Consider the following 25,517-nt stretch of genomic DNA (forward strand, 5'->3'; position numbering starts at 1 on the left):
CAAGTGTCAATTCAAATGGACATTTTGATGCTGTGCTTGCACATGTTAAGGTAACGATTAACCCAAAAGTAAGCTCATCCAGGTTTGGTTTCTGCCTTACAAATAACCTGATTCGGCACACGCACGCACACACACACAAATGGATATTTGGGTTGAATTATTTATAGTAATATGCACAAATATGCACTATATGAATAAGAAATGGATGGTGTAAACTTAAGAAACAGAAAGAAAACCGAAAGGGTACACTAAATATCATGACGGTGTGGTGCTTCACTCTTTTTAATAGAACTCTAAAAGGGAATGTGAAACTCCGCAAATGCAAAATAGAGATAGTGCGTAACTGGTATAAACAAAAACACCACTGTAAACGGAAATATGAGAATAAATGTAAAAATATCCATCAAAAAAACCTTAAAGGAATAAGTTGATAGAAAACAACATGAAATAGTGAAATAGACTGCCATCCCATTCCATGTTCTTGTCTCTTTATGTGTTTCTTTAAAGCAGTGTCAAAAGGCAACCATTTTTGTTCCTGATAGAACCATCCACAGGTCCCAGAAAAAAAAAACGTTTATTTATTTACATCACTAACAGGGTCCATAAATAACCCTGAATAGATGACAGTAGATTTAAGAAATCCAGCTGGGTTCCTGATTTGATAAAGGACACTCGCTGCATACAATCACACAGACTAAGTTCACTTTCATGATCGATTGTATTCTGCTCAGTAGCCTACTAGACATTAAATGTTTCTCTTTTATCTTCATGTTTAAAAAAAATTTTGAAGCTCAAAGAATGAATTTCATATGCAAAAGTGCCTCCCCAGATTGAAATGGTTCTTTGTCAGGCAACAGTTCTACGAGGACGAGTAAAATGCCAGTAAAGAACCAGCATTTTTCAGTGTGTAGGACATGGCTGGGATGTATTCTGAACCTCATAGCAGTGGATTCTGAAAAATAATGAATGGAACGAAATGGGGGTGCCACCTGGATATGTCCAGACTACCATAAAACTAGTGCCTCAAAACAGAGAGCTTCAGAATGTGGATGGAAATGTTGAATGGTTTCTGTTAGTGCAATTCTCACATCATTTCTAAGCCACTCAATCCAGACCAGGCTCACGGGGGTGCTGGAGCCCATCCAAGCTAACTTAGGATAGGAACAAACCCTGGACAGAGTGCCAGTCCATCACAGGATGAACACACACACACACACACATGCCAATTTAGTACTGCCAATTCACCTGAGATGCACGTCTTTGGAAAGTGGTGGAAACTGAAATGTTCAAGCTCCATGGACAGAGGACCAGTGTGCCACCGTGCACCTCCTCACACTAACAAAATGAATTTACATACACATTATTATAAAAATAAATAAGTTGCACAACTGCCCTGGACAAGCAGGTTAAGAAGATGGATGGATGGATATAGAATAATTAGATAAAAGACAAGCCGAAAGATTCATATGTAGTATGGAAACATACATTCATTAAAGCATGTGTTTTTATACATGTTCACATACAGTACATATACATAACACACATATACAGCACAAATACACCCAAACAGCATATAAATGATGTAAATGTATATTTATGTATATAATATACACCTATATACGTATTTCCATCCCCCAATTTCCTAGCCCACTTATCCAGAGCAGCGTGAGCCTATACAGTATGCAACATTAATATTTCACACTGCCCATTATTTATTTTCTGAACCCATTTATTCGAATACAGGGGGGCATCCACCATGAATTGAGCACAAGGCCAGTCCTAAACTGTGTGCAGGTCCACTGCAGGGCATAACACACTCCAAAAATCAGCTCACCCTGTATGTCTTTGAAATATGGAAAGAACCCAGAGAACCTGGAAAACAACTCACTTACACATGAGGAGGATATTCGACCTGTTATGACAACAACTGGCCATTCAGACCAACAAAACTCACCAATCCTAGCTATTTAAATTCCTCTAAAATAACATTAGGTTGAGTTTTGGAGGTCCCTGAAGTCCTGCTGTCTATTTACTCCAAGTGTCTGTGGTTCTCTTTGAGAAGAAAAACTTCCTAATGTTCATGTGAAATTTACCCTTAACAAGTTTCCAACTGTGTCCCTAAGTTCTTGATAAATTCATTTTGAATTAAATGTGTTCTGTCCACTGGACTATTCCCTTCATAATTTTACACACTCCAATCATGTCAGTTCTTAATATTCTTCTGCTTAACCTGAGAAAGCTCACCTCCTTCAGTCTTTCCTTATAACTCATACCCAGAAGTCCAAGAATTATAATCGCTCTTCTCGACTTTCTTCTTCTACACAGAAGGTGACTAGGCCATCGGTCATAACCCTTGACGCTTAGACCATGTGATCTACACATGCATACATCTGTCAATATATTTATACATTTTTTTGAACCTATTTTTTCCAATTTAAGAACAAAGGGCTTGAGCAGAAAAGTGTTGGACCAAAACCTAACCAGCGTATTTTTTGTATACAGGAGGAAAATGAAGTACATATAGGGTGGCACGGTGGTAGTGCTGTTGCCTGGCAGTATGGCAACTAGGGTTCCTGCCCAGGTGTGTAGTTTGCAGTTCTCCCCATGTTGGCGTGGGTTTCCTCCCACAGTCCAAGTACATGCAGGTTAGATGAGTGTCAGTGTGTGTGTGTGTGTGATGGCCCTGCACCCTGCTAGCTGGGTAGGCTCCAGGCCCCTTTGATCCTGTTCTGGATTAAGTGGGTTAGAAAAGGACATGACATGAAGTATTTATGCAATTTAACTGCCCACCAATTTGCATACATACAGGATGTATTCCCCGTTTATATAGAAGCACTGAACACATCATAAAATATGTATGCACGTGATTATATACGTTACATATTTTAAGACATAATAGCATAACAACAAACAGGAAGAGACCAATACATGATATGCCATGGAGGCGACACTGAGCCGTTCGCAGACATTTAAGTGACGGGCCGGTAAAAAGAACTGAAGAAAGTGGAGACTCTGCCATTGAAGCCGACTTCATGCAGAATGCCGAAAAGCGAATGAATGAATTAACACGTAGACATAATTTACACATGCAAATAAATTGGCTGACAAAACTGCGACTAAATATAACCAAAACTGGAACTAAGAAAATGAAAAGTCTTTCAGCACAATAATAAAAACCTCGAAGGAGTAACTGAGAACAGAACGTGATCTCAGTGATCGTGATTGTACTGAACGTTTGCTGTAAACTGCAAATTGCGGCAAAACGACACTTACTTGCTTATATTGCCGGTGAAACACTGAAACATTAAGCAAGTGACAAGTGAATTCACGAAATAATTCATTAGGAAAAGTTTAGTTACCGGACACGGCTGCCAGGACGGCGCAGACGACTACGATCGCTCCGCTTTTCATTTTCTCCGATAAATGTCGTATGAGGAGCTGAATCCTGCTCTAGTGCGCTGCCTGCTCACGTTCTGTCAGCACCTACAAGAAGGAAATATAGAAGTGACAAGAAACGTTCTCTACGCGCTCACTTATCCAAACACTCCTCCCACTAGAGTAACGCAATCGCAGTTAAACACCGGGCTGTTAGTAGCTTGAAAAAAAAAAATCCAGACAAAAAACGAAGCAATTTTTCTCATAGTACGTCCGATCAGCCTGAGATTTTCAAGGATCCCAAACGCCCCCCACCCCAACTTAATCCGTTAGACATGCGGCACAAAAAGGAGCCATCAGGACAAACTTGACAGGTAGAGGCGCCTGTTCTGTGTGATATGCATTGATGGGTTGACAGTTGACTCACATAAGAACCACGGCCATTGCCCACCACGCGACAAATGCATGTTAAACCACTCTCAATTTGGGGGCTCCAACCAAGAGCTACAAAAACAACTTATTAACCGTGTATGTGCCCTGATCGAGTATGATTGACGGCATTCTCTTTTACATATTTCACTTGTTTCGTTTCATTCTGTCTGCGGAAGCGCAGTGACTTATCTTTTAAGTTTCGTTTCAGAGAAAAGCCGCAAGGTGGGATGGGAGGTGGAAGGGGGTTGGGGGTCTGGCAGTGGGAGAACATAAGGGACCTGCTGAGCTGTCACAAACGCAGATTGCAATTTGTCTGCGTTCGTTAGTTTATTCATTTTAAACGCATTCCAATCCTAAACAGAGGTCCTGGAAGATACTATATAATATTATGAGAAAAGTCCAATTTAAATTGGCAGTAAACGATCTAGTTTGCGGGTAAAAAACGAAAGAACTTAATTCAAACAGTGACGAGCCCATGTAGACTGCCTCCACTCTGGGAATATGAAAGTAAAACTCCTGTCAGCACATCCCAAACTCGACTTGTGCGGATAGGCCGTCGTTCCAGAACTACAGGGAGTTGAGCCAAGTTAATCCACTGAATCTACACTCACCTAAAGGATTATTAGGAACACCTGTTCAATTTCTCATTAATGCAATTATCTAATCAACCAATCACATGGCAGTTGCTTCAATGCATTTAGGGGTGTGGTCCTGGTCAAGACAATCTCCTGAACTCCAAACTGAATGTCAGAATGGTAAAGAAAGGTGATTTAAGCAATTTTGAGCGTGGCATAGTTGTTGGTGCCAGACGGGCCGGTCTGAGTATTTCACAATCTGCTCAGTTACTGGGATTTTCACGCACAACCATTTCTAAGGTTTACAAAGAATGGTGTGAAAAGGGAAAAACATCCAGTATGCGGCAGTCCAGTGGGCGAAAATGCCTTGTTGATGCTAGAGGTCAGAGGAGAATGGGCCGACTGATTCAAGCTGATAGAAGAGCAACTTTGACTGAAATAACCACTCGTTACAACCGAGGTATGCAGCAAAGCATTTGTGAAGCCACAACACGCACAACCTTGAGGCGGATGGGCTACAACAGCAGAAGACCCCACCGGGTACCACTCATCTCCACTACAAATAGGAAGAAGAGGCTACAATTTGCACGAGCTCACCAAAATTGGACAGTTGAAGGCTGGAAAAATGTTGCCTGGTCTGATGAGTCTTGATTACTGTTGAGACATTCAAATGGTGGAGTCAGAATTTGGTGTAAACAGAATGAGAACATGGATCCATCATGCCTTGTTACCACTGTGCAGGCTGGTGGTGGTGGTGTAATGGTGTGGGGGATGTTTTCTTGGCACACTTTAGGCCCCTTAGTGCCAATTGGACATTGTTTAAATGCCACGGGCTACCTGAGCATTGTTTCTGACCATGTCCATCCCTTCATGACCACCATGTACCCATCCTCTGATGGCTACTTCCAGCAGGATAATGCACCATGTCACAAAGCTCGAATCATTTCAAATTGGTTTCTTGAACATGACAATGAGTTCACTGTACTAAAATGGCCCCCACAGCCACCAGATCTCAACCCAATAGAGCATCTTTGGGATGTGGTGGAACGGGAGCTTTGTGCCCTGGATGTGCATCCCACAAATCTCCATCAACTGCGAGATGCTATCCTATCAATATGGGCCAACATTTCTAAAGAATGCTTTCAGCACCTTGTTGAATCAATGCCACGTAGAATTAAGGCAGTTCTGAAGGCGAAAGGGGGTCAAACACCGTATTAGTATGGTGTTCCTAATAATCCTTTAGGTGAGTGTATATACTGTATACAAAAGCCAAATACCAGTGACTCACTCATCTCAAAATATCCCGAACCATGAGGACTTGGGACTTGAAATTTGGAAATGTAGGTTACCCATAGGTGCTCGCTAAGAAATGAGTTTAAAAACTTCATGGTCCAAGCTCGTTCTGTCTGTATGTCTGTCCGCTTTTCACAAGAGAATTACTTAACGGATTTAGATCTGTTTGTTTTCGATAGTTTGCTTGAATTTTCTGGATGATTTTGCGACTTCTCTCATCGGGCTAAGTATCATAGTTCGCTTGTGGTACCGATGTATTTATGCAAATCCAAGAGAGTGGCTGTGGGTCGAGAGCTTCCTCGTTCATTCGCCATCCTCTGTTCGAGTTATAGTCTACGTCTCGCCACGTGCTGAAGTGCACCTTGCCTCCGCTTAGCTAGCGATACCTGTTTGTTCAGCAGACATTATAATCTAGAATTGTTAAGGAGTAACGTTTGACGTTTTTGAGAGAGAGATCAGAGCTACATGTGTTTTAGTCTAGCAAGAAAGGCAGCTGAAAGTCCAAATGTGTCAATAAAGGGCCAGAGTGAAGTGCAATTTTCTTTCTTTCTTTCTTTCTTTCTTTCTTTCTTTCTTTCTTTCTTTCAATAGTCAGCAAAATTTGGAAATAAATCAAATCCTGCACCTATTCACGTCAATGTAAGTTCCAGTTTGCAGGGGCCACTGTTCATTCTAGCAGCACTGAAACCATGCCAGGAGCAACCTTGGGTGGGATGCCATATTCCTTTCAACAATTTATTTCTAAAAAATAAAACCTGTTGGCTCTTTTCTAGTTCTTATGAAAGGCTGACATGGTGGCACATCACAGCATTTGGTCCATCGCTCATTTTTAATGTGGGGTGCTCTCAGTGTGTTCTGAACCTTATGCATAAATTGGCACCTGCAGGGACTTGGAAAATAAAATCTTATTTATCATGTACATATTCACAAGATGTTTTTGCATGTGCATAAGACACTTTGTGTGCTCATAAGATATTGTTTCTTGTGCGTGAGAAAGTATTGTCACTACCCAATCTGCGCAAATGTATTTGATTTATTGCCACATCCTGTCAATCCTGGAAGCCAGGAATTATAATACAGATTTCGTCTTCATGAACCATGAAGAAAGATGATTTTATAGATTTTTTGAGGTCAAAAAATGCTTAGCAGGAAAACATTGAGTATCTTGGTGCTTATGGGAGACCCAGATTAAAAGCATAGGTCTATGAATTTCACGTCCATGTCAACTTTCCAATAGGCTACACAAGAAAACAGATACAGCTGCAGGACAGGTCTACCGGAAAGATATGGAGGCCCTAAAGGAAAAGGTATATCCAGGAAACACTGCATGTGTATGCAAAAATTTCTTGCTTTTTATTCCCCCTTTTGCTGAAGTCCCTTTAGGGGCTAAGTTTCCTTCTTATGATTGCTCTGATTTTTCCAGAAGTGTTTATTTAACAATAATCTAGCGATAGTAGGGTGTTGTACTGTATTAGTCATTATGCATGCAATGATAGGTCAAGCAAAATGGCATCTTTTATTGGCTAACTGAAAAGATAATAATATGCAAGCTGTTGAGGCAAAATGCCTGAAGAAGGGGCCTGAGTTGCCTTAAAAGCTTGCATGTTGTAATCTTTTAGTTTGCCAATAAAAGGTGTCATTTTGTTTGACTTCTCATTGCAAATAATATAGCAAAATAATATAGCATACAACTAGATAACTAATAGATGGATTATGTGACACAAGATTTGTTTTCTATTGTCCATATTTGCTTTTCTCATTGCTTGCTGTTACACAGCAATGGACACCACTGAGTCCTATTCTATCTTAAACTTTTTTCTTTTCATTCTGCATGAAATATGAGATTTAAAAATGTTTCTCAGCCATCACTACAAATTATATGTGGTAAGAAACATGTAAAAATATTCTTGTGTGGAATATTTCTATAAGAGAAGCAAACATATAATCTTTTAGAAACCAGCTGCCCAATTTCCTCCTTATCAAATATGGCTGACAAATACCCAGTTACACCTGGATTTGTCATAATTAATATATTAGATACCCTCCCATCATCACACAGAGAGGAAAAGCCCACTGCCATGATGTAGGGGGTGTAAAAGGTTTGCCAGATTATGCAAGTTTAATTAACCAAAATCTTTTAAGAAACACACACACACACATAAATCTTTAGCACCGCAAAAATATTGTTATGTGTGGTCTTCATTTATAAATGGGTGAAGAGCACCAAAACACCTAAAAAACATCTCTACAAAAAGGGTGGTCCCTTAATGCAAATTAACTGAAGATATGCTAATCAAGGAAAATAACTGAAAAACTACAAACATTCTAGAAAGTATCCCAAATAGTAGCTCACTGCCCAGGCTCTCCTTACCCTAATGGAAGTCGTTAAATAAAATCATCTGGTCGGGGAGAATTTGGGCTTTTGGCAACCTTTCTGCATGCCATTCCAATGTGCATGGTGGAATGTTATTAAAGTTTTAAACCATGTTCATTTTCAGTGCACTTATGCACAGGGTTATTAGTGAATGGCCATATAAATTAATTCTGTGAGTGGTACAATATTTAAAGTAAATCCATTGATGTTGTTTCTACATACAGGAAATTATACTTCTTAATGTGACACCCAAGAGGTTTACAGTAAGTCAGTTGTGCCAGAAACATAAAGCCTTGAAACCTGCTGATTTTCAGTTAAGTCAATTTATATTAGCCGAGCAATAGCAACGTACTCCAAGCTTCATTCTTTGAGTGCAGGACATGAATGTTAAGTAAAAGTTCACCTCTAAACTAGCATCCCAAATGAACACGTAGAGGTGCCTCCTGTGACAGACTGGTGGATATCCCTAACACTCCCTGCCATGAGTTTAGTGTTTCCATCTGCAGTCCTCTGTTTTAACAAGTGGGTGACAAAAATAATGGAAAGATTAAAGCCCACAAAGAGTGCCAGTGCCCAAAAGTAATTATACACCGAGTGAAATCCTAATTTAGACCAAGATTTCATGTAACTCATTTCCTTTTAACTGTGTACTTTAGTGACTGAAACACTAGAAACTGAAGGAGATGGTATCTAGTTAAAACCCCAAAACCCAGTCATCTCACCCTCTTGAGACTTTCAGAGAGTACTGAGTAGCCTATGGTCAAATACAAAACACTCAAGCAATTCCCACTATAAACCCCTGTTCAGACCACTAACGGGCACTTCTATGCCTTGTGCGCAGTAGCTTTAATTGCTTCAGTGCCAGAGGATTTCCAGCTCAAATCTCCATTTAGCCACTGACTCCCTGTGACATCATCAGCCAAGACTTAATTGAGGGAACCTCCAGGGTTAAAAAATGTAAAACATACCTGCCTCTTACTTTTAGAAGTTTGGGTACTTTTGTATTTTGCCCACTTTAGGGAATAATAAATCCACTGATGTGTCTTTTCCCTTACTACTCACTTAATTCATCTTTAATTGCCTGGGACCTTTAGCTTGGATTGAACAAATTGAAATAATAGATGAATGATGGATGGATCTATCATATAGTGCCTTTCAAATCTATCTATCTATCTATCTATCTATCTATCTATTATAAAGTGCCCTTCATATCTATCTATCTATCTATCTATCTATCTATCTATCTATCTATCTATCTATCTATCTATCTATATAGTGCCCTGTATATCTATCTATCTATCTATCTATCTATCTATCTATCTATCTATCTATCTATCTATCTATCTGTTATATAGTGCCTTATATATCTATCTATCTATCTATCTATCTATCTATCTATCTATCTATCATATAGTGCCTTTCAAATCTATCTATCTATCTATCTATCTATCTATCTATCTATCTATCTATCTATTATATAGTGCCTTATCTATCTATCTATCTATCTATCTATCTATCTATCTATCTATCTATCTATCTATCTATCTGTTATATAGTGCCTTTCAAATCTATCTATCTATCTATCTATCTATCTATCTATTATATAGTGCCTTATCTATCTATCTATCTATCTATCTATCTATCTATCTATCTATCTATGTACAGTCAGGTCCTTAAATATTTGGAAAGTGACACAATTTTTATCATTTTATGCCTCCACAATAGATGTGAAATGAAGCAATCATTATGTGATTGAAGTGTAGACTTTCAGCTTTAATTTAATATCATATGGGACATTTAGAAATGACAGCCATTTTTATACATGACCCTCGATTTTCAGGGGCTCAAAAGCATTTGGACATTTGACTGACAAGTTGTTCTACAGCCAGGTGGAAGCAGGTCCTTCATTATTTCATTAATTATTAAGCAGGTAGAAGGTCTGCAGGTGATTCCAAGTGTGGAAATTACTATCAATATTAGGTCCAAAGAGCTGTCCATGTAAGTAAAAACAGTCCATCATTCCATCCTTCATTTCAACAGTCCATCCACACAGTTGTCTTCTGTGATTGTTCAGGCCTTCTGGAGTTTCTGAGCTCAGCAGTCCATTCCTCCTCTTTAAGAATGTTCCAAATGGATGATTAGACCACTCCTGGTGTTTCTGCTATCTCTCTGACGGGTTTGTTTTGTTTTCTTAGACTAATGATGGACTTGGAATGAAGACCAAATGGCATGAGCAAAATAAGGGTAAAAATAATAAACACATAAACAGACAAAAAACAGAACATTCTTGTCATGATCAGTCTCTATGATAAACCAAAACAGAGGAAAAAAAGTAATCTGAATCTGAAATATTATAATATTGAAAATATGTATCAAAACTATATCTGAAATATTATCTGTAAAATTCAAAAATAGTTTTCTAGTTTATTAATTTAACTAATTAATTCTAACTAAATACAATATTAAAATGCTGACTGAATTCATCCACGTTGCCATGTAGGGAGATAAGTTACTTTATTGTTGTTAATGTTTATTAACTCAACAACAGAAACAACACCCTAATAATGAATCATTCTGACCCTAAAATGCTGGTGACTTCAACCAGAGCAGCTTTGAAAGGAAAACAAAACTTCTATCAGCACATTCCATTTGTGGACACAACAAGCTGGGCCTGCTCTCTCCAAATATCAATGCCTTTAAATATAAACTTGTGGAAAAAATGGGCAGATCTGACCACATCTTACTGCCACCTACAAGCCTGACAGCAGCAGCAGCTCTCTTATTATCCAAGCCAGAAGTTCTTGTATGTTTGGGGTGCTGTTTTACTTATATTTTTCAGGAGCTTCTGGAAAGTTTTAGTTTCTCATTTGAGACATATAAAGCAGGTGGTGTATTGAAAAACTGACAACATATTCACTGTTTTCACTTCACATGCTTCACTGGGATCTCTCATTAGGAAACATAATGTTAATTTTCACTCGTATGCAGATGACACCCAGTTATACCTTTCGTTTTGATCAAATGAAGTTTCTCCGATGTTGTCTTTAATTAGTTGTGTTAGTGAATTAAAGGAATGGATGAATGAGAACTACTTGTCTTTAAATACAGATAAAACAGAGATGTTAATTGTTGGAGGGAATGACGCTGATCACAACAATATTCTGTCATCGTTTAACTCAGTTGGAATCCCAATTAATTTTACTGAATCAGCCCACAATCTAGGAGTTCTCTTTGATTCTAGCATGTCATTTAAAGCACATATTACAAAGTTATCCAAAACATGTTTCTTCCATCTTAAAAATGTTAGAAAATTAAGGCGCTTTCTAAATAAACAGGATTGTAATAAATTAATTCATGCATTTATTTCTAGTAGTATTGACTACTGCAATGTGGTGTTCACTGGATGTTCAAACTGTTCTCTATACAGCCTCCAGTTAATCCAAAATGCTGCTGAAAGAATTTTCACAAGAACAAGAAAATACGAACACATAACTCCAGTTCTTAAATCCTTACACTGGCTCCCGGTTAAGTTTAGGGCAAATTTCAAAATCCTCCTTTTAACATGTAAAGCATTAAATGGCCAAGGTCCGGCTTACTTGTCTGAACTTATCATAACTTACAAACCAGTGCGCACATTAAGACCTCAAGATGCCAGTCTGCTTCTGATTCCAAGGATTAATAAAATAACAGTGGGAGGTCGAGCTTTTAGTTACAGGGTCCCTAAACTGTGGAATGGTCTTCCTGCTTCTATAAGAGATGCCCCTTCGGTCTCAGCCTTTAAATCCCGGCTGAAGACTCACTACTTCAGTTTAGTATACCTTGACTAGAGCTGCTGATTAACTGTACAGACTGCATCTCTGTTGTTAGTCATTAGCACTATAACATAAGTAACATGATAATTATAATTTGATACTAACCCTCACCTATTCTGTTTCTCTTCTCGGTACCCCAATGTGGCACTTGGTGCCATGGCCCACCTGCCAAGTTGTTGTGCCTGCTTATGGTAAAGTCATCCCTGATGGAGGATCACTGGAATCATGGGAAAAAGGGGTCCTTTCATCAGATTGGCTGGCCCAGCACTGTTTCAGCTGTGGAATGGCCAAATGGGGAGGCAGCTTGATGGATGAGGTCTCCAGGACTCTAACCAAATCCAAATCATATTATGTGATGTCATCTACTGTTAAATTCTGCTACGTACTTCTAAAATTTTTATTTTTATACTGTATTGATGATTTGTTTTGTTCTGTTCTGTGTATTGTATTGTATTGACCCCCTTCTTTTTGACATCCACTGCACACCCAACCTACCTGGAAAGGGGTCTCCCTTTGAACTGCCTTTCCCGAGGTTTCTTCCATTTTTTTTTCCCTACTGGGGTTTTTTTTTGGGAGTTGTTCCTTGTCTTCTCAGAGAGTCAAGGCTGGGGGGCTGTCAAGAGGCAGGGTCTGTTAAAGCCCATTGCCGCACTCCTTGTGTGATTTTGGGCTATACAAAAATAAATTGTATTGTATTGTATTGTATTGTATATTCATTGTTGTTCCATTAGCAGGAACCACTTTTAGACATCTAGCATAACAAAAATTAGTGTGAATATAATAAAGAAGCCGGGAAGAAAGCCAGACTTGTTATGGACATTCATTTTTAAACCTTGTCATGTACCTTTGTGCCTTTCATATCTGTCTATGTATCTATATGTTATATTGTGCCTATAACATCTATCTATCTATCTATCTATCTATCTATCTATCTATCTATCTATCTATCTATCTATTGCCTTTCATTATCTATCTATCTATCTATCTATCTATCTATCTATCTATCTATCTATCTATCTATCTATCTATTGCCTTTCATTATCTATCTATCTATCTATCTATCTATCTATCTATCTATCTATCTATCTATCTATCTATCTATCTATCTATCTATCTATCTATCTATCTGTCTATCTTTTTAAACCAAATTCAAATAAGGGACTACTAGACTACAACTTAACCCTTCCAAATACAAGTCTAACATTTCATCTTACTGAAACGTTCCCTAATTGAACATAAACCATACAAGAGGAGAGCTGGGACCAGAAGACAAGCAGCATTCAGTAGACCAGGATTAGGGAATGGGACAACAAAGCATGAATCCACACAGGTGCTTTAAATATTGCAGGATTCAGTGGCTTGCAAATAACGAGCTGCAGCCAATCGGGCATAATGATAATTGGTGGCCCTGGTCCTTGATGCCATACCAGATGATTAAAATAACTAATAAATAATTGAGATTGTTATAACAAAATCAATCAAGGGCAAACACCTGACAAGAATATAACAGTTGACCTTATAGGCTGATTTATCAGAATAGGGCAGATGACTCCAGAAGTCATAGCTTGTCTGTAAGACCTCTTATGGAATCTTGTACGCCTACTGTTAATTTATCTAAGACATTTACCAGGCCGAAGGTTAGGGTGTAATGAGGCAGATAAGATCTTAATATTTTTAGTTTAATTTGTAAAACTGATTTGAATCTACAGCGAGTAGATTGCCAGCAATGATTCTAGAAGCAGTGCTCACCACACTTCCCTCCCTACTTCCTGTGCTACACAGAGATATTGCCGTGCCATGCGGGGAAAGAGAAAGTCCAAACAGTTTTAAAAGTAGAACTGTAAAATAAAAATGGTCAGCATTTTCTGTGACAGAGCTTCCTGAAGTGGATCAGATAGAATAGCCTCTGGTGAAGTTTCATCACTGTAACCAATGTGTTTTAGTGTATTGCAAATTGCAGTGCACACGACTATAAAACACTCCAGTGTTTAACTAGCCTGCTCATCAATGTACACACATGAGAGTTAAGCCTTTGCATTTTGCTTATACGATATTTAATTCTAGATTATTAAGGCTATACAATCTGACTGTTTCTTCTATCCTATACCTGTATGCAGATTCATCAGAGTTTGTAATTAGACTCACGACTGTGATTTTATGTGCAAGCCTGACTGTATTTACAGAATCTGTATGTGAAATGTGACCATTCATAAGCAATGCATAATGGAGTCATGACAAAGCATAAAAGTGCTTAGGGTGAAGTGCTTAGAAATGGTGACCCTCAGGATGACCACCTGCTTCCTGTTTATGGTTAAAATCCAACATCCAGTAACCCAATGATTAATCGTTACCCGTGTCTATTAGTGTATCAGAAGTTGTAAAGGGACAATTGTATTAATTGTAGAGTGTTCTTTATACTTTGTCAGCCTATTCAGATTTCAACACAGGTCTTCAGTTGTCACCCTGCCATCTCACTGTGGATGAATGCTCACCATCCTAAATGTAATATTTTTAAGTCAGATATTCTGTACTCATTTACGTTTGCTGGCTTCAAAGATGCATTTATTCAACATGACTAACAAAGGAGGACTGTATAATCAAGTAACATCTGTCTAGGTACTGTTTGGGAACAAGTGATACAGGGCAAGAGTCGATAACCACAAGGGAAGATCTATGAAGCTAGCATAACAAAAATAATTTAACCACATAATGAATATCCATAGAGCAAAAACCATTCTTTAACAGTTTGACATATTTACAGAACAGTAGAGTTTTCAGTCACATCTGAAATACATTGAGGGAGTGAGCAGCTCAGATGGAGGTAGGTACTGTAGCTCGCTCCACCAACTAGGAGCTACAAATGAAAAGAGTCTGGATTGAGATTTGATATCACAGAGAGATGGCGTCACCAGATGCTGTTCACTGTTAGACCTGAGTGGGTGAGAAGGAGCAGAGCACCCCACCAGTGTCTCCATATACACAGCTGCTGACCCACTGACTACTCTGTAGGTGAGCATTAAGGAGCTGAATCGAATGCATGTTGCTACAGGGAGCTGATGTAGTGACCTGAAGAGAAGAGTGACATGAGCCCATCTTAGCTGGTTGAATACAAGACAGGCTGCCTCATTTTGGACCATTTTCATTTTGGATTCATATTACTCTTGGAGTGAAGATGGCACCTGTGTTTGGCTTTGCCTCTGCCTCGTTCTATGCGTTTGTGTTTTTCTACCCGTTTTATTAGTGCATTTTTCTCTGATGCCTTCTTTTCTTTATAGACATACGATTGCCACTCGCTACTGGCATACTGGAGTAATGATGTTATTTTTCCACTGCCGCTCAATTACAATGCGGTTTTCAATGTACCTCCACTGGGATCCTGCCTCCACGTCGACGAGGAAGCATCGGAAGAGGACCGGATGTCTTGTTATGCTTCATCAGCTTCAGAAAGATTGTGGGGTTGTGGATTCCCATTTACACAACTGTACCTGTCGTTCCACCGGGAGGACAATATGGTATCAGCTACAGTCTCTGCATGTCTTACAGATATGTCAACCTAGATAAAGGACCACCACTTACAGCTCAACCTTGCAAAAACATCCATCCATCCATTTTCTAACCCGCTGAATCCAAATACAGGGTCACAGGGGTCTGCTGGAGCCAATCCCAGCCAACACAGGGCAGGAACCAATCCTGGGCAGGGTGCCAACCCACCACAGGACACACACAAACACACCCACACACCAAGCACACACTAGGGCCAAGTTAGAATCGCCAATCCACCTAACCTGCATGTCTTTGGATTGTGGGAGGAAACCGGAGCGCCCGGAGGAAACCCACGCAGACACGGGGAGAACATGCAAACTCCACGCAGGGAGGACCTGGGAAGCAAACCCGGGTCTCCTAACTGTGAAGCAGCAGCGCTACCACTGCGCCACCGTGCCGCCTTGCAAAAACAGAGCTTCTTAAGATCCTGGCCAGGCAGTCTGCTCAACTCCCCATCTCTGTACAGCTTGGCTCACTGTCGCTAACACCTGCCAGGTCAGTTCGCAACCTTGGGGTGGTAATTGATGAGCTGCTATCGTTTTCTGAGCACATTTCTCATTCATGCAGGTTTGTGCTGTATAACATCCGCAAGATCAGACCTTATCTTGCAAAGTTTGTAGCACAACTTATAGTCCAAGCTTTGGCCTTGTCACATCTGAACAACTGCAACTCATTTCTGGCAAGAGTGTGCTATCAAGCCGCTGCAAATCACATAATCCAGAATGCAGTGACCCATCTTGTATTTAACCAGTCGAGACAGGCACGTCATTCCTCTCTTCAGGTCGCTTACATTGGCTCCTTGTAGCAGTACACATTACGTTCAAATCCCTGATGCTCGCCTACAGAGTAGTCAAAGGGTCAGCAACTGAGTACATGGAGACACTGGTGAAGTGCGATACGCCTGCTCGCCCACTCAGGTCTGCCAGGAAACAGCGTCCGTTGATACCACCTCTATGTTCCATCAAGTCTCAATCCAGACTCTTTTCCTGTGTGGTTATTAATTGGTGGAACGTGCTTTCCACCTCTGCCCATACTGCTGACTCCCTCAGTGTATTTAAGAAGGAACTGCAGACCTGTTCTGTAAATATCTGTCTAATTTAAAAAAGTGGAAAAAAAACCTTTGTTCTGCAATACTTTATATTCTTGGTTAATTTGTTTAAGTTTAATCGTTTTAGTGATCTATGATTCTAAATGTATGAGTCATTACATTTTTTCACTTGAGGCAGTCAGCTTTTGTTACCCCTCCTATTACACTTGCTGAGCAAACAGGCCCCAGCCTAATGTTACTCGATTATGTTGTCCTCTTTGGTAAGTCGCTTTGGATAAAAGCATCTGCAAAGCAAATAAATGTAACTTGTAATGCGTTGTTTACTTGCTTGGACAAATCCTCCTTTTTGCATCTTCAAGCTGTACAAAAAGAGACTTCATATTACACCTAATTAATACTCTCTGCACTGGCTTCCAGTGGATTTTAGGATTCGTTTTAAAATTCTGGTACTTGTTTATAGAGCATTGAATTGACAAGCTCTAGTCTATTTATCCAGTCTCCTTCTCAAACTTAATCCCTCTTGCACACGTAATCTGCTTAGTTGTTCAATGTATAAGATTAAAAATAGAGCCTTTCAATCATATGCACCAAAGATTTGCAACAATCTCCCTCTTCATCTTCATATGGCTGATACTGTGGACTCTTTTAAAAACTTTCTGGTTTAGCCAGGCTATTGCTTAATGTCATTAATTGTTTTTTAGTTTGTTTTAATTTATTTAATGTATTTGTTAGATTTTACTCTACTGCATATCTTAATGTGTCTATGTCTTGCCCAGCTTCGTCTTTTTCTTTGCTTTTTTTCTTTTATTGTACAGCGCTTTGTGACTCCTTATCTGTGAAAAGCACTTCATAAATAAACTTCACTTACTTACTTACTTGCTTACTATGTGTATTGGTTTAATGGCACATGCAGGCCCTCCCTTGCTAGTACTGAGTTGCAATAATCCATACAGCCATGACAGGACCAAAGCCTGGACCAGAAGTTGTGCTATCTACTTAGTCAGATAAGGTCTGATTCTGCAGATGTTATACAGAGTGAATCAGCATGAAGGAGACACATTTGAGATGTGGTTAGAAAAAGAGAGCTGCCCATCAGTTACCACCCCAAGATTATGTACTGCTGACTTGGCAGGTGTTAGTGACATTGAGCCAAGCTGTACTGAGATGGAGAGTTGACCAGAACTGTGGCCATGTTAACAAGAAATTCCGTCTTTGCCAGGTTGAGCTATAGATGGTGGTCTTTCATCTAGGTTAAAATATCAGCAAAGTCCCATTTATACTGAGGTTGTATGAAGCTGCAAATGTGGTTTCACACAGAGGATGTGCTCCCCGGTCTGTGTAAAGTTCAATCTGTCGTTGCACAGCACATGGTAGCAGAGTCCCCCCAGCTTTTCCCCTGAAGTTTTTTTATTTGCCTTTACATTTTAATCTCACAGATATTTCCATTTCTGATTTCACAGGGTCTGAGTGATTTCTCACCATGAATCTGTGGATATTTTTTGGTTTTTTTGGTTTTTGTGAAGGTATGAGTAGCAACACTTCACACGACTGTTCCTCCAATGAGCACATGTTTTCTTGTCTAGCACATGCTCAGTCAATGCACACACAGGGTTTGCGCAGTTACAATATTCTGGAGGCGTGTAGTCGCTGATGTGAGGATCTTCACACTAGAACTGATGACAAGATTTGCATCACACACACCTTAGCAGCCCTTTGTGGCAACGCGGACACATCAAGTATAAATGGGCCTTAAGACATGCAGGGACACTAGCCAACACTGTGTTGTCCTGGGAAGGAATGACAGGTACAACTGTGTATTGTCAGCATAGCACTGACTTGAGAAACCATGGAATTGGATGATGGGAGCCAGTCAGATAGTGTGGAGAGAGAAGAATAGAAGATCCAGCACCAGTCCTTGGTGCACCCCTGTGCGTATCTGATGTATCATTAACATCTCCTCACCAGTGCAAACAGCCAGATCTGCTCAAGATGCAGGACCCAAACCATCTGAGAGCAGTCCTGGTGTTACCAAGATCAGAGAGGGTGGTAAGAAGGATCTCAGGGTTGACTGTTGCAAAGGCAGAGGAGAGATCTAGAAGGATCAGTTTTGATGACATGTTGGTAGCTCTAGCTAACTGTAGCTGGTCAACCACAGTCAGTAGAGCTGTCTCAGTAGAGTGGTTCCTTCTGAAACTGGACCGGTTGGGATCGAGCAATCCATTCTAAGCATTGATGACTGCCTTCTGATTCCTCTTCCACAGATTTTTTTGATAAGCATTACTCTTGAAGATGTTACCTTTTCACTATCAGTCACAGTCAGGTGTGGCTCTGGACTCTGGAAATATATTTCTTCAATGACCTGATCATGTTGATTCTTTCTTCATAATATTCAGAAGACTTGAACCTTCCTCACTAATTAAGCCACTGTCTCTGAACTGCACTATTGTAATTCTCTCCCTCCAAGGCTAGACACACTCACTCACACACACAGACACTCAGACATAATTCCAAAAATGGCATGGAGGTCTAAAACATTGAGATTCATCAAAATCTCAAAATGGAATATCTGGAGGATTCTAATACTTTCCCTATACTTCATATATGAGAATGTCAGAGAGGACTAAATTGTTGAGATTAATCCAAATCTCGACATCAGATTTTTAGACGATTTCAATACTTGCTGTATACTTCGTATACGAGAAAGTAAAAAGGACAGAAGAGGCAACCAATGGACCGACCAAAATTATTCTAAAGTTGAAACAAGAAATAGGGACGTTAAATTAAAAAAAGTGTTTTAACTGTTTCAATTTATACGGTCTCAAATATACAGCAGCAGCTAAACAGAATAAGGTGAAGCAGAATATTTGTTTTCAATTTAATCCATTTTGCATAAATCACTTTTTCTGTTCAACAGTGTCAAAAAAAGCCAAATTAATTGGGTCACATGTTCTGGGCCTGCACCAAATTAACATCATTCTGGACAAAAATTTTTAATTACCTGTCAGACAGCCTTGGACTCACAATCCCTCCTAACCCATTAACAGCTGTGTTTGGGGTTCTTCCAGAGGGGCTTAAAGTGGAGAAGGACAAACAAACTGTGATTGCATTCACTACACTGTTGGCACGCAGACTTATTCTGATAAACTGGAAGAACCCAAACTCTCCTCTTTTAAGTCAGTGGGAAACTGATGTGTTATACTATTTAAAATTGGAAAAAATCAAATACTCAGTTAGAGGATCTGTGCAGACTTTTTTCAAAACATGGCAGGATCTAATCAGTAATATTTTAAAATAAGGTCATGAAGCACAGAGAATTTATTAATTTAGGTATTTTTACAAGCCTTAAATTTTACGCAGTTTGGCTTGCTCTCTCTCAGGGGTGGGGATCGATCTGTTCTTAACTCAATTCTTCTTTTTGTAAAAACTTGATTGCTTATACGGATTGCAATAAAATTAATAAAAAAAAAAAAAAAGCCAAATTAAATTCCCAGGAGATCGGGTGTTGTATAATATTAATTATGATTTTATTAAAATGGTTTTGGGGAGGCTGCTACTCTCATTCATTACTACAGAATGAGAATGGAGTTTCCAGAGAGCTTCCTGCGACTCCGTCAATTACACTTTTACTGTTAGGTCCGTTCACCGGCAATCTTTATAATCAGTAATGTAACATGCAGCAGACAAATGGAGACAATTCAAGGATTTCTGGCAAGTCTCAGATGCCTCTTGTCACTTTCTTGTCACCCGCTATATCCTATCATAGGGTCACAGAGGTCTGCTGGAGCCAATCCCAGGCGCAAGGCAGGAACAAATCCCGGGCAGGGTGCCAGCCCACTGCAGGGCACACACACACACAACACATTAGGGATAATTTAGGATCGCCAATGCATCTAACCTGCATACAGACACGGGGAGAACACGCAAATTCCATGGAAGGAGGACCCGGGAAGCGAACCCAGGTCTCCTTACTGAGATTTAGCAGCTTTACCACTGCGCCACAATGCCGCATTCTTGTCACTTGCTATTTTTCAAATTCCCAGTACCATTTGTTCCCACTGCAGAAGATGCCTCTTAAATTTCAAACAACACACCAGAAATAATGAACTCTATCATAGTCTGTTCAACTAATTTGTACTGTAGTAAGATGCCACATATCCCTGTCATGCCAAGTCTCTTATGGATCTCCTAAATCTCAATGCTAGACTGCCCTCTCTCCTGCTTATATCTCTTTCTTTGTTGGACATCATCCAGCATCAGGAAGAAACAACTGCAAAGAGTGGTGGGGCTCCATGAAGATGCTGTATCCTTCTGGATGTCCTATACACAGTTGGAATCAGGTAATACAATAGTAACATCCTAAATGATTCCTTAGGATTGAAAAATCTTATATAAATTACTCTTATATAAAACTTTCAGTATTCTTATCTTTGTTTTTATTTTTTGTTTCAATTTTAAGCAATGAACACCAACCTCAGTAATTCTCTCCAAGTCCCCCAATGGTAATTGCTCCTTACTATTGTTAGCACGTGGAGTATGCAGAAAGTTTTTGTTTGGTGGATTATTATGGGAGTCAGTGACCCGTCATTATCTACAGACAAAGGTTAAATAAATACATTAGGAGTTTGAGACTGAACAGAGTAAAGTCCTACTAGAACTAGAATTAAAATGGCTGAAATCAAATAAATTGCCTGGACTTGTCAATATCTAATCAGGAGTGTTTGAAATGGCTAGAGATTATTAAAAATCCTTAATGTGTATTTTTAAGATTTACTAAACACTGGGGGATACTCCTAAAGACTTAAAGCTAGCGAACCTTTTAAACATTTACCATTGTTTTAAACGAGTGATTTAGACTGGGGATTGGAAGGTCTGATTGTGCCTTTTCAAATAGAGGCAGGTTTGGAGGACAAAGAGGTTTTAGGGGACTTTTAAACAGAGGAAAATCTAGAGGTGGTCCCAGGGGTGGCAGAAGAGGAAGAGGGAATGGTGAATTGGATGACAGTTGCAACAGAGAAGTAGAAATTTCTTCAGACTTCACAGGTTGGGGAAGAGGAAGATCTGGCCGAAGAGAACACAAAGAAAATGAAGGGAGAGGCAGAGCACGAGGTTATCAAAGAATATCCAGAGGTGGCTATAGAGCAAATGATGAAGAGGTTTTTTTCAAAAACCACAGGGCTCCTTAGTTCAACACTAGAGGAGAATGGTGAAAAGGCAGGCCCTAAAGTGACATATGTTCCACCACCTCCACCAGAAGTTGAAGATTTAATCTTTGCTCATTTTGAAACAGGAATCAACTTTGACAAATACGATGATATTGTCGTAGAGATTTCTGGTAAAAATGTTCCTCCAGCTATAATGACCTTTGAAGAAGCTCATTTGTCTGATTCATTATGCAAGAACATTTCAAAATCGGGGTATTTAAGACCCACTCCAGTTCAGAAGTATGGTATTCCAATCATTTTAGCTGAGAAAGAATCCAATGGCGTGTGCTTAGACAGGATCTGGAAAAACCGCACTTTCCTTTTACCACTTCTGCAACATTTGATGCAAGATGGTGTTACTGCTAGTAGATTTAGTGAAATACAGCAGCACGAAATAATAATTGTTGCACCAACAAGAGAGCTCATCTCGGCCATAAATATCGACCGCGTCGGTTCAGCAGACTCCCATATGGGAAGAGGGAGTCTGTATGGGACCAGCATCGTCACAGGTCCCTGCACACGAACCCTGGTCTCCTTACTGTGAGGCAGCAGCGCTACCACTTTGCCACTATGCCATCCTAAAGCAAATAGTGTTTTTGAGAAAATAGGGGTCTATATATATACATACACTGCTCACAAAAATTAAAGGAACACTTTAAAGAAACACATTAGATACATCAGATCTCAATATGAAGTTGGATATCTATACAAATAACAACAGGGCAATGTCTTAGGAACAAAAGGATGCCAAGTCTTTTAATGGAAATAAAAGTTTTCTGCCTACAGAGGACTCAATTGTGTAGACACCCTAAAATCAGAGTGAAATGAAGATGTGGCAGGCTAGTCTATTTTTTCAAAAACTTAATTTCTGCTACTCAAAATGCTTTTCAGTATCTTGTGTGGCCCCCACGAGCTTGTATGCATGCTTGACAACGTCGGGGCATGCTCCTAATGAGACGACGGATGGTGTCTTGTGGCATTTCCTCCCAGATCTGTATGAGGGCATCCCTGAGCTGTTGTACAGTCTGAGGAGCAACCTGGCGGCGCCTAATGGACCGAAACATAATGTCCCACACATGTTCTATTGGGTTAAAGTCAGGGGATCGTGAAGGCCATTCAATTGTTTCAATTCCTTCATCCTCCAGGTACTGCCTGCATACTCTTGCCACATGAGGCTGGGCATTGTCGTGCATTAGGAGGAAACCAGGACCTACTGCACCAGCGTAGGGTCTGACAATGAGTCCAAGGATTTCATCCTGATACCTAATGGCAGTCAAAATGCTGTTGTCTAGCCTGTAGAGGTCTGTGAGTCGCTCCATGGATATGCCTCCAAGATCATCACTGACCCACCACCAAACCAGTCATGCTAAACGATGTTACAGGCAGCATAATATTCTCCACGGCTTCTCCTGACCCTTAATTTCATTAACACCACAGCAGCTGAAACTGATTAACAACCCCCTCTGCTACTTAACTGACCAGATTAATATCCCATAAGTTTCATTGACTTTATGCTATACTCTGATTAAAAAGTGTTCCTTTAATTCTTTTGAGCAGTATATATATATATATAAATGTCTATGCATGGAAGTGTGTGTGTCTCTCTGTCCGGTCTGTCTGTAACACTTCTGGTTGGTCATCTGCCACATCCTCTCAGTTGCGAGAAGCAGCTCATAGATATGTGATACTGGATAATACAAAGAGTACACAACACGTGTTTCGGCCTTTTTGGGGGTCATCAGGTGTAAGCACTTTTTTGCATCAACCAACCACAAGAGTTTCGTGGCAGGTAACCACCTAAATAATCAGATTGTGATTCAGAACTAAGAATGTAATATTGTACTCTGATCTTGACACTGCCAAATAAGCAAACCCGCCACCATGGCGCAACGACAGAGGCTTTGCCTCAGGTGACGACGTCTAAGGTTCGATCCCAATAAGGGGATGCAAAAAGTGTGTACACCTGACGAGCCCTAATAAGGGACAAAACACGTGTCATGTACTGTTGGTATTGTTTGGCAGATACTGTATCACATACAGTATATATATACCGTATGTACATGTTAAAATATATATACATGTTAAAATGCTGCAGCCATATTCAGGTTTGTTATATTCAGCTTTTCCAATTAGATGTTCCTCTTAAGCTCGTTCAGTAATTCGTTTAGATGTGTGGTTGGAAGGTGGCTGCTGTACAGCCTCGTCTGTGGTTCTGCTGTAATCCTGTCAGTGTCAACAGGCACATTTAGAGTTTTGGGTGCAGTGAGTACTAAAATCTTCACCTCTTGTGCTTTTGATTATCAACGCGCTGTGAGATATGGCCGAGTCAGTCATCCCGGCCAATACCCCCAGGCCACCAGGTGGAGCCATCCCTGCATCATGGAGGGGCCCCAAATTCCAGGAGGGACTCATGGGACTTGGAGTCTTCCAATTTAACCATGCTGGATAAGATGGGGACCACCAGGAGACAGGAGGCCCAGAGACAGTGGTTTTCACTACAACCCGGAAGTACGTCTACGTCATGGGGACGGAAGGACCGATGTACTTCCAGGATGAAGAAAAAGAGAACTTTTCATCTAATCCAGAAGTGCTGGGGAATCATGGACTGAGGGATGAAACATTTCCGGGTTAAGGGGTATAAAGAACTATGGAAAACCCCAGACGGGCGAGCTGAGCTGGGTGGCAGGGTGGCAACGCGTCTGGGAGAGAGGAGGATTATTGATTATTGTGAATTATTGTGGTATTATTAGAGTATTGTGGAGTAGTAGTGCTTTGTGAACATTATTATTATAATAAATAATAATTCTGGACTTTTACCTGGTGTCTGACGAGTGGTCTGAGGTTTCAAGGGGTCAAGAGTGCCCCCAATCTGTCACAGCGCTTAACAGGAGTTCACCAAACTGGGTACGATGGCACAAGGTTTAATTTGAATTCATACTTTACAGTTCATCTTTCGTGACTGAAAGCTTCCAATTCTTTGAACCTCACATTGTCTCCAAGTGTATTTGTAATAGCAAGAGACAAAGAAGACACACAGTTGGTATCCTCCTCCTTCACTTCTAGCCCAGTGATGTCTTTGTATGCCAAAGTAAAGCCTACTTTTACAGAGAGGCTTTTCCTTTGTAACAGGTCATGTTTATTTTTAACACATGTAGTAATGTGTTCTCCACACATCCATCCATCCATCCATTTTCCAACCCGCTGAATCCGAATACAGGGTCACGGGGGTCTGCTGGAGCCAATCCCAGCCAACACAGGGCACAAGGCAGGAACCAATCCTGGGCAGGGTGCCAACCCACCGCAGGTGTTCTCCAAACATACATCACATATTTATATGTTTAACAGGGCTTTTTGGGAAACTTTTCAACCATTGTAGCTATAACCACAGGCTGGTTGTTGGTCATCTGACATTAACAAGAGCACCACTGCTCTTTGTTTCTTAAAATCAGCACTTCTGCATTGGGCTCCACCTTCATGAAGCACTGGATTCGTTTGTCACATGTCACATCAGTGAAACGTTTAACTGTTTCTACCCACACTTCAACCACATTCACTCACAGTTGTCTCCGGACATACGGTGAATTCATAAAGTGATCACTTTGTACACATTTTGTTCCATTGAAGCCTTGTACTAAAATTATTTAAATTTATTTTTTATCTCATCAAGCAACACTCAATATCCCAGAATGACAAAGCCAAAAACAGGATTTTATAATTTTTTTTAAATTTACAGAAAAAAAACCCCTAAAATATCCCATGACCACAAGTTTTCAGATGTTTTGCTATGACACTTGAAATGCAGCTCTTTCTATTGATCATTGCTGAGATGTTTCTTCACCATTTTTAGAGTCCACCTATTATCAA

At 40.0% G+C, this 25,517-nt stretch overlaps 1 protein-coding gene and 1 pseudogene across 1 annotated transcript in view; one reads left to right on the forward strand and one right to left on the reverse strand.

Annotated features, from left to right (window-relative positions):
* si:ch211-212k18.7 (lysosome-associated membrane glycoprotein 2) overlaps positions 1–3,517 on the reverse strand; it is a 78,054-nt gene extending 74,537 nt beyond the window's left edge. Inside the window, exon 1 of the mRNA XM_039746944.1 lies at positions 3,360–3,517. Coding sequence (XP_039602878.1) covers positions 3,360–3,411 — 52 coding nt within the window. The 5' untranslated portion in view covers positions 3,412–3,517. The remainder of the gene's footprint in view (positions 1–3,359) is intronic.
* Positions 3,424–22,197, forward strand: LOC120526454 (annotated as a pseudogene).
* The last annotated feature ends 3,320 nt before the right edge of the window (positions 22,198–25,517 follow it).

Source organism: Polypterus senegalus, chromosome 3 (assembly GCF_016835505.1).
Source record: "Polypterus senegalus isolate Bchr_013 chromosome 3, ASM1683550v1, whole genome shotgun sequence".
In the NCBI taxonomy this organism is placed as follows: Eukaryota; Metazoa; Chordata; class Cladistia; order Polypteriformes; family Polypteridae; genus Polypterus; species Polypterus senegalus.